The sequence below is a fragment of the Pholcus phalangioides genome, unplaced genomic scaffold (assembly GCF_987345545.1).
Source record: "Pholcus phalangioides strain wild (caught in Gottingen) unplaced genomic scaffold, Ppha-v1.0 ptg000008l_1, whole genome shotgun sequence".
NCBI classification, from domain to species: Eukaryota; Metazoa; Arthropoda; class Arachnida; order Araneae; family Pholcidae; genus Pholcus; species Pholcus phalangioides.
In genome coordinates, this window is record NW_028301601.1 from 64,366,191 (window position 1) to 64,377,490 (window position 11,300).

The following is an 11,300-nucleotide window of genomic DNA, read 5'->3' on the forward strand; positions in this document are numbered from 1 at the left end:
GATATGGCCAGAGTTGGTGTTTGGTGATGTAGTGTTATATGGATGAGAAAGTTATTTCAAGATATATCAATTGTTAGTCAGACATACCTCAGTGAACTGTTTCTTTTTGAGCAAGTTGTAAATGAGAAAGTTAGAGTGGTCATTCAAGTGAAGCTTCCCACATAAAGTACTCAGTTCAGATTCATCCAATGATCCACTTCCAGTAGTATCACAACTAACAAAAACGTCTCTCAACTGCGACACATAAGTATCTTTGTCTTCTATCGCCTCCATCCTTTTATGAAAAGCAATACTGCAGGAAGAAAGGATAAAACAATTCAGTAGGAAAATCCTCACCTATATTATGCTATACACTATAAATATATATATTTTAAGATGAATATACGGTAAAACCTTGATAAGTCACCACTCACAATATCGAAAAATTATGACGGCTTAAACAGAGTGACGACTTCGGCAAAGTGCTGAAAAATGTGAATTAAAATTACAATATTAACAAAATTTATACTTAGATTACAAAAGAAAAAAACTATTTCTTTATAACCATTTTTTGATCTATTGGTATTTATCCATTGAAGGTGTTTTTAAATTTTTCTGATTGATCCACATTATAACTGCTACATTGGAAATAAAACAGTTTTAAGGATCCAGAGATATTTTGGGGCGACCGAAATAAAGCAGATCAAGTTTGACGAAATATCTCAGAATTGCCACTGTAAGGGTTAACTTAATATACAAGTAGTAAAATACACTGATACACTTATGATTTATACTAGTTATTTTTAATATGGACTAATCAGAACAACCGTTAGAATAGTTGGTGTTTTCTCTCCAACCTATCACACATTCATTTTACATTATAAGTACATGACATTTAATTTTAGTACTTTGAATTTGGGTCATTCCCAAAAGAAGTGTGAAAACTGTTTCTGAGACTTTATAAATTTTTTTACAAAATTCCAGAGCACTGAGGTAGTAATTTCAATTTTTTTTCTCTAAAACTTCATTTAATTTTCTGTCATATGGCATTTCTAAATTTGTTACATATTGCATCTAATTTTTTTTTTAAATCATTGTAGCAAAACCTCAAAATCTGGCTGTCCCAGCTTGAAAAAAGTGTTAAACATAGAGACTTGGTACAAATCTGGAATTTTTTTCTCAAAAAACTTGGAATCATGTTTTATAAATATGCCATCTATATATATAAAATTGATTTTCTGTCTGTGTATCCATATGTCATCTATATATATAAAATTGATTTTCTGTCTGTGTATCCATATGTTCTCTATACAAATCTACAATTTTAGATCGATCGTCGCCAAATTTTGCATATATACCGAATGGGAACCCGACTCGAACGATAAGCTACTTTAAAATTTCATCAGAGCAGGGCAAATGCCCCAAATAGGCAAAAAACTGTTGGGCAACAATGGTTTTTGGGCCCCAATGATCACTTTCGGAACGTTTACTTTGGTTACCATGGTTCCCTAGCAATGGGTTTCAGACATGTATATGCCTTTACAACGGTTTGGTACTTCTTTAATGCTGCCAGTATAGTTACAATAGTTTATGCCTTACCAGTGGTTTGCCACTTTTTCAATAGTTGTCAGAATCATCATCAGCATCACATTGAGGGACAGGCAAAGGGTGATCCCCCATAGAAATCAGTGTTAAAATTGTTGACTTTACTGTAGAAATGACGGAATTTAGTGGGGGTTTCCTGCCACATCAATAATTTAAAAAATTGTATTGAATTCTTGATGTTTGAAGTATTGAGTTCGCTTAGAAATACGAAGCCCAGAAAATTAAATATGAAATAATTAGCCGGACCTACTTTTTAGTTGGATATCCATGAAATAACATTGATTTCAACTTTCTCAAGCATGAAACTTAATGTCATCGTATTGTCTTTTGATATTGAACTGCATAAATTCATATAGTTTAGGCTATTTTAAAATTAATTATGGGTCCATATAGTACATAGAAAAAATTCCACAGCTTTAACTAAGCAGTTTTTGAAGCAGAAACAGGCAGATGGATAACTCGAATTTCAAGGGTGGGGGGAAGTCGAAATACCTAGCAACCCTTTAAAAAAAGGAAAAACGTTCATTTCTACGTTTCTTTGAATCTAGATTTCTTTATTTCATGATTCGCGCAGGAAGTCGCCATATTGATTAACTTAGGCACATTTTGCATGTCCCTCAAAGAAAAAGGGTCCGGGTATTATAGCTAGTAGATGAATAAAACTAACAGTAAAATTTTGAGAAAAATTTTTTTTTCTTATGAAAAACTATTTTTTTGTTCTTGTCCCGAAATTTTTCCCAGTTTAAAATGTCCACTCGGTTAGTCATTCGGGAAATATATTTTTATACCAGCTTAAATCTGATAATACTTTTGAGCTCATTGAAAGGTTTACTTTTGACGCTTGATCAACAATTTTAGATTTGACTTATGCAAAACGATTTCACATTCACGTTATGTCTTTTTAGTACCAGATTTTTCTCTGTTGGATGTCTACTCTGTTATGTCACTGTCATAAATAATTAGGATTTTTATTTCATCTGTATCAACATCAAGTGATAGTACATGGAGATATGCTTCAAAATATAATAAATGTGTTCATCAATCACTTAAGTTTTTAATTTTAAAAAAAAAGAATTTCTGCTAATTTGTCTCTCCACTTTGTAATGTCTTCAAAAAACTCAACAAATGCAAGAGAATATACACTATGTCTCCACTCTGTTACGTCTTCCAAAAACTCAAACAACGCAACAGAATGGAAACTATAATTTAAAGTAAAGTTTTTCAGTTAAGTGGTTTTGAAGTTTTAAATTAAAATTTAATAAGTTATCTATTCAATTTAAACCCCTTTATAACTTTCCCCCATCATATTTTTTTCAGTTAAATACAAAAGTTAAGCAAGGATCTGTGCCTGGCAGAGATAGTGAAAAGCACTGCCAGGAAAAGATCCAAGGAGATGTATCAAGGGCTGACCATATTTCCTCGAGAGAAATATGGGAAATTAGGATTCCAAATACGTGAAAATACAAGAGATTGCCAAAACGAACGAAGTTGTTAAACATTGCTGAAATTACGGAAAATCACAATGGCAGGAAATGAAGCATTACTGCAAATTACAGTGGATTAAAATGAATTCCATGACAAAAAAACGTTCACCAAGACAAATGTGGGTGATTAATATTCTTATTTATAGTTGTAATTATCTTAATATAATTCATGAGTTGAAAAATAATTTCAATGTTTGAGTTCAATAAAGAATAAAAATTCAATCTTTGAGAATATTTTGTTTTTCCCTTATTTTTGCAAAACTTGAAAAAAATATTTTATAAATCTGGTGGAGAATTTAAAATTCATCAAAAGGACAGAAAAAAGTGAAAAAAAATTTTAACTGCTTTTTTTATTAGCATATGTATAAGAGCCGATTTCATTATTTTAAGATATAAAAACAGCAGAAATAATAATAACTAGAGCCCGGATTATATGCACTAAAAAGTGGCAAAATATGCTCTAAAAATATGCAAATATGTACTTAAAAATGCAAAAATATGCACTTAAAAATGCAAAAATATGCACTTTAAAAATGCAAAAATATGCACTTAAAAATGCAAAAATATTCATTTAAAAAATACAAAATGTACACTTAAAATACCAAAATGTGCACTTAAAAGGCCGAAATAAATGCTCTGAAAATCCCAAAATATGCATTAAACACCGCAGAATAAACATTATAAATCTTGGAAAAGTCAAAAATTCCGAAATATGCATTAAAAAATTACCATGCAAAAAATGCAGATGTGTTTTTTAAAATGCATCTTTTCTATTTCTTAGTGCATATGAATTTCATTTACAAAAAAAAAAAAATATCCCCTTTTTTAATTTTTGTTAATTGCATTTTTAATTGGGTTGCTATACTTTTGAAATATATGACATCCATATTTTTATGGGCATCTTTTTCTCAGCCACCTCGTTGGGAATTTTGCCTGTTGTGGCGTTGTATCTGTATATATATATGCATATACCGCATATGCAAATATCTTCTACATATTTTTATTCAGACATTTTTTAATTTTCAGTTTGTTGTAGCAGCTCAATAACGAAAATAGCAGTGACAAAAGAATTTTGACACTCTCTCTTCCTGTCAATAAGACAGGGAATATTGAAGTTTGTAGGCATAGTCCACAATATTAAAGTTTAAAAGCAAGAAAATGAAAGCAACACAGCTGAATTGCACAACTTGTAAAAAAATGTGAGTGATACAGAATTTAAGTGTATGTACATTGAAGAAAACAACAGTTCTGTATCTTCTTGGAATGAAAAGGTGGTTGTATAAGAATATCTTTCTTTATCACAATCAACTTTTGAGTTTTACTATTTGCTTTGAACTAATTTCTGAAAATTTATCTAATTTTAAATAACTTTAAGGATAAATAAGGTTTTAATCTTAAGGTTTCTTCAATCTTTGTAACATACTTTTAAAACCTCTCACCATGACCAGGAGAATATTATGAGAATATTCTCGAATTAAAATTTGTCATTATGAGGTGATTATACAAAAAATTGTGTTTTTGTTTTAAATATTTCAGGCAATGGAAATCTGATCTATATTTCATAATATAAACAAAATCAGTAAAAAAAACTTAAATTATTTAAAAGAAAAATGAATATTCCCAATTATTCTCCAATTTTTACATCCAAGAGAATATTCTCACCTCACATCTCTATTTCGGACCATTTTCCAAGCAAGGCTCACAAGAAATTTGCACAATTTTATTCTTTTGATTTGCCAAGCTCTGTACTGCACACACAATCCTATGGAGTCTGTGGGTAAAATAAATGATGTGGTAGTGATGTGTTACATGATGACCACATCACATAGCACACCATGATGATGTTTGTTTTTCACTCGATGGTCCCAGGGCAGCTCATTTCCCTGTCTGATCCATGCAGAACGAAAAGATAAGCAATAAATAAGAATGTCAGAGCTTTGATGCTAATGGTTCATCCACACTCATGGACAAAATCTGTAGCAAATTGGGGGTGTTGCCTATTGACTTTGTCTATACACAAAATCTAATCATGTACAAAAGATAGCGCAACTTGTCTCAAGTTTCTTATCTGACATGGGATACCAATAGAACTGCAATTTTGTCTATGGCATGTTGCTGAATTTTTCAGAGAGCCGTTGGAATCAGTCAGGATGGTAAGTCAATGGGAAGAATTTACTACAAAGTTATCATCTGTTTTGCACAAAGTTATTCCCTTTGCTCCAAAAAAGCATGTTTGTACATAGCAACACCTATGGTTCACAGATAGTATGCGTAAGCCGCTGTGGTGGTCGAGTGGTCATAGTGACGGACTCGCATCGCAAGGTTCCAGGTTTGAACCCCACCGGCGCCACAGTGGTGGTTGGCTGAAGTTGGTTTTCTGTGGTTCCCAACATCAAGGCGCAAATGCGAGCCGATCTCCCCGTTAAAAAGTCTCGCCACAGAGAGCAACAGGCCTACAACGTTACAAATATTCAATCATTACACTTCGCTCACAATTTGAAGCATAGATGGCAGCACTGAAATATCATACACAACACTAGCTACACGCTCAGACTGTTAGGTGCACTCACTTTGTTCCAGACTCTGCCACGAAGCTGGGCTGGAAGATCTCGGCAACGGGATAAGTCCGGTGGCAGAGACCAGGGTTGGTAAAAAAACCGTTTTTTTTTTTAAAACAAAAAAGCGGGTTTTTTGTTTTAAATAGTATTAACATTAAAAACAATGAAATTTCTGAAAAATCATTCAAACTTCTAATAATTAACTAAAATAAAATCTTTATTAATGTAATTAACACTATTCCCATGCTAATTAATCAATAAATATTTATTACATTTTAACAAAAACCAACTTTTGCAATTTAATTATTTTTGCTCAACTCCATGGATTACTGTGTGTTTGAAAACTCTTTTAATGTTATTATTAATCATATAATATATAAAGGTTTTTCTCCAGTTACTTTCAGTATACTTAATTAGGAAGCTATTTTGCAAAAAGTAATAAAAATTAGGTGAATATAATGTATTTAATGAAGCATAAATAATGCAGATTAAATAGCAATGATTTACGATATACGGGGTGATTATAACTAAGGTTCTGATTTCAAAACACTGTAAAAAAAGAACGATTGTCAAAATGACTTGAAAAGTGACATGAATATTCCTGAAAAAATTCAATTTTATTTGATAAAGGGGAAAAAATACTTAAAAATGTAAAATTAATGACATCATCCAACATGTGGGAAATTTGCTCGCAGAATGGAAACGATAGCCAGTCATGGCAAAATGATACCTTAATTATAGCATTGCACGATTTCATAATTCATGGAAACATCACAAAAAAACAAAGTAATCAAACACAACTACAACTTACTCAAGAAATGTTAAATATGTTGTCCACCACGTGTTCTGGCTATGAGGTTGAAAGCATAAAAATTCTTGTTCAACAACAGAATCGGAGTATGCCATGGTCATAATTGGGATGTGCTTGCAATTCAGCTTTTATTAAACCAAACGCACTCCCCCCCCCCTTCCCCGTTAATATTCCTGAGGAACTTCTAACATATAGGGAATGTGCTGGAGATTGCAATTCACCAAAGTTTGCAATCTGAACACTGTTTATAACATTTTCAGGTACCCCACAGCCAGAAGTTGCAAGGGTTAAGGTGCATCCTGTCAAAATGGGTCTTCAGCAGCTGCTTTGCTGGTATTGCAATGTGCATCTTGATAGAAGTTCTTTGAAAAAAAATGATGCTGTGGAAGTGCCGAAATGATGTACTTGCACAAAATAGATTATACTGCTGGCCAAGTACAGCATCATCTACTTGCACATTTTGCACTTTTTTCCTTTGTGAAAGAAACTTCCATTGCTTCAGGAGTATCCAAGCAAATTTTCAAGTCATTCTGATCAGTACTTATTGTATAGTTTTGGAATAAAAACTTAAATTATAATCACCCTGTATATAGCTGATTATTTTTCATAAATCTGTTACTACTATACAGTAGAACCTTGATTAACTGGGCTTAACAGTGTGTGTGTGTGTGAAAATATAAAAAAAACAACTATTGAATATTAAGACTGGGAGATATAAAGTAGGAGATGTGCTACTTCTTATGGGAAAGAAAATGAAAATGTATGTGAGGTAATGTAACTACTAGTACACTAGTCTTTGTCCTTTAAGGACAGCTGGTGTCTTTATTGGATTATAGGACCAACTGCCCCTAGCATGATGGTGTCACTACTGTTGCTGCTTCTTTGTGAAAGGAAAAAGAAACCTGTGAGATTAATACACCACTACATTTAGATGTGTGATGCACTCCTTATTCATGAATTTGCTGAAGATAGAGCATCAGAATGTAGCCAAAGGTTAAAAAATGTTGTAAGAATGAGAAATTTTGGCTTTTATATATAACTTTAAATGACTAAGATACTTCATATGAAAAAAATATATATATTCTGGCCACTTTTATGAGACTTTTTGAAAAAAACCACTTATAAAATCTTATGTCATTTAAAGATATACCATCAGAATGTACCCCAAGGATATAAAATGTGGTAAAAATGAAACATTTTGGCTAATAATGAACCAATGTGATATTTTTCAAGGAAAAAAATTATATTTAGGCAACTTTTATTTGATTTTTTGAAAAAAAACCACTTGGTTTAAACCAAACAACCCTGGCAGAGACCCTGGCGTTCATTCATTCAGATAGTATGCATAACCTTTATCTTGAAAAGAAAATAGAGTATAAAGAGGACCAGGTGATCTGTCATTGTGTTTACTGATAAAAGGGCATTGAAGAAAGCGGTAAGGGATAGTAAAAAGAAAGTTGAGCCTTGGTTGGCAGACAACATTGGCTCTGACCGAAAATCATTTTTTAGATATGCCAATAATGGATATAAGGGGACAGTAGGGTCTCAATAGTAGGGTCTAGGGTAGAGAGCAATGTAGGTATGTGTAGTGCTTTCAATGACTTTTTCGCGTCAATTTTTAATATAGAATACGATATTCAATATACGGGTGTTACGTGAAGTATTGAAATCCTCACCGATATTCAAGTGGAAGATGTGGAGGACCTAAATCTTCTAAAAAATGTATGTGCGAGCAAAGCACCAGGACCAGATGATATATTTCCTAGGGTCCTCAGAGAATGTGCTAATGAATTTTTAGGGCCAGCTGCGCAGATTTACAGGAGTAGTGTTGCTGAAGGTATCGTCCAAAGGGATTGGAAACTTGCTAATGTGGTTCCGATATTTAAAAAGAGTAGTAGAGAGGCTGTGCCTAATTATGATCCAGTGAGTTTGACGAGCTCCCTCTCGAAAATTTTAGAAATTATTATCAAAAGGCAGTTGGTGAAGTGGATAGACGAGAATAATGTATTGTCGGATAATCAGCATGGGTTCAGGAAGGAGAAGTCACTAATCTCCTTTGCTTCTATGATCACGTGACGAAGGCTTTGGGTAATGGCAAAAATATAGATGTTGTTTACCTTGATTTCCAGAAGGCATTCAATCAGGTCCAACATGGTAAACTCTTGAAGCATTTACACGAGATTGGGATTGAGGACAACTTGCTGAATTGGATAGAGTTATCATTAAGAGATAGGGCACAAGGAGTTATGGTGAAAGGGAAATTCTCCGGTTGGACAGGCGTTGCAAGTGAAGTTCCTAAAGGAAGTGTCATTGGCCCCATACTTTTTTCACTTTTTATCAATTATCTTCATAGGCCTACCATTCTCGGAGCAATATGAATAAAAATAAAAACCCAATACTATTCTGAAATATGATAAGTCTGATCAAGGCATGATTACTGCATGGACAAATGGGGCGACCCCCCTAGAAGCCCAAATGATTTGGGAGCCTCAACTGTAAACACCATGTAAGTTACCAATTAACCAAGTATCTACAATCCTAATCCAGGAGGTACACCCCAACAATGATGACGGATTGCCAAGGTTCCTTCATGCCTCATGTCTGAGAAGAGAAAAAAAAAAGCCACATCATGATGTCATCATGAACCCAAGACATTGAAAATCAAAATCCTTGTAGGCCTATCAAATTTCCCACACTCAAAAATAGTACACAAACAAGTTGCTTTGCCCCGAGGCTTTTGAAATTTGGCCCAATTACATGTTTTGTAATATGAGGAAATAGATATTATTTACTCACCATGTGCATATCAACCATCGCAGGTGGAAATGAACGACGATCGATTCGGCAACTGCTATAAAGCAATATAATATTGATTACGTCTTGATTAAGATGAAGAGACAGACAGACACCTTTTCTCGAAGCGGTTGATGCAGTAAATAAAAAAACATAAACAAACACCACTGCGTAGTGACGACGACAGACGACAACAAACCACTTTGTGGTTAGCTGGAATGAGGAAAAGAAGAGAAAATTTTATACAAACTATAGCTGTCGTAAGATAATTTTACTTACTTTTACGATTCTTTTTCATGATAAAACTATTTGACCAAACGTCCCGTGTTTTGAGGAGTAAACTGTTTTCCAATCTTTTTAACGTTTCGAATCCCCTTGCAGTGACGTATTTACGGGGGGGAGGGGCTTATCAGTCTTAGCCCAGGCACGACCTCCTATATAACTAGGTTATCTAGGTGGTCGTGGCCCAGGGCGGCAAGTTCAGAGGGTCAGCAAACTTGAGGAGTGAACGGCCAAGTAAATTAGTAGAATGGAAGATGGGCAGTGAAAATTGTATAACCTTCAATAAATCCGCCTCTGCCGAGAGAGCAAAAAAGTAGATCAGTTGAATGGTAAATCAAGCACAGCGGGTCTCAACCGGTGTTCCGCGGAGTCCTTGGAGATCCTTATGCATTTCCCAGGGGGCTCCGTGGCCACTCCAGGACAATAAAACAAATCGGTAAACTTGATAAATAAATAAAAAAAAGAGGCTTGATGTTCTCCGTCACAGAAGTTATTTATACTAAAAAGGCTCTGAGGGACAAAAAAGGTAGACAAACTGATTTTAAAAAATTATGTTGGAATTTTTCCCATAAATTACAAATTTATATATACTGATTATATTTTACTCTGTGATGTTTACCTATCCCTTTTTGTTAACCCTCTACGGCGCACTACCCTTTAAAGTTGGAATTTCAACGAAAAATTTCAACGAATTTCAAAAAAGTTGTTGACTGTCTACTTCGGCCTAAAGGAGTACGCAGGTACAATTTTTTAATCACAAAAATATACAAAATTTTTTGTACATACGAGGATTTTTAAATAACGCATCACAGCTGAAGATCATGGATTGCTTTGTTTGGCGGTGGTCTTCTATGATTGAAAAGGAAAGTTCAAATTAAATGATAAACCTATTTCTATCCATTTATAATTGAATTTAACGGTTTGAGAAGCTGAGTCAAGTTGGGTGTTCCATGCAGTGGAACACTGAGCAATAAAGGGTTAAAGAGGGGTGAATGTCTACGATAAGAAAAACATGAGACTGAACATAGAATCTTACTGGAATAAGGTGGAAGTGAGTATGAATTATATACACATGTTCACTAACTGAAGGATGTGAAGAGACAAGATACATACTGAGCTACTGGAAGAGTGAAAAGGGGCACAGAACAGCTAAAAGGAAAAATAAGTCATAAATCTTACGATGCATTGCTAGTTGAGAGTAGATAATAGCTGATATTTTCTTAATTAGATGTAAAATTTTAAGACGTGTTGAAAATAAAAATGATTCTGTAAACAACATTAAAATTCAATATCAATAATTTGAAATTACCCGTAATTTTATTTTCAATTAAAAACACAAATATTATATCTAATTTTATAATCACCCCCTATTTTATTTATATACAGTTCGTAAGCCCGCTGTTGGCCCACAAGGGCCAGGCCCGGGAAGATAGATTTAATTCTGGTATGGACATTTATAATTGTGACTAATTTTAAGGAAATTGGTATTTGGCCAAAAAATTAGCAGAATATTCGGTTATTCGGCCAAATCACTATTCGTCCCAAATAGATAAATGTTAAAATATACATGTTACTCTCTCTGAAAGTGATACACTGGTGGTTATGCATAATCACCAATCCTCTCGATGTGAAGAAAGTTCAATGAACTTTTACTACAATTATCTATTTTGCCGACGATAATGCATAATTTCCAAATAAGATTGGAAAGTCTGATAAATATGGAAAACCCCCATAGCCTTTTTTCTCTTCAATCAATCAATTAATGATTCTTTCCATACATGATACGTG

General features: G+C 33.7%; 1 protein-coding gene across 2 annotated transcripts in view; it reads right to left on the reverse strand.

Moving 5' to 3' along the window:
• LOC149084760 (ninein-like protein) overlaps positions 1–9,465 on the reverse strand; it is a 223,328-nt gene extending 213,863 nt beyond the window's left edge. The window contains exons 1-2 of one of the 2 annotated variants that reach the window (XM_089235189.1): positions 9,234–9,465; positions 88–292 (exon numbers count right to left, since the gene is read on the reverse strand). In XM_089235189.1, the coding sequence (XP_089091315.1) occupies positions 88–273 (186 nt within the window). In that variant the 5' untranslated portion in view covers positions 274–292; positions 9,234–9,465. The remainder of the gene's footprint in view (positions 1–87; positions 293–9,233) is intronic. The other variant, XM_089235191.1, reaches the window with a different exon arrangement.
• Positions 9,466–11,300: the final 1,835 nt, after the last annotated feature.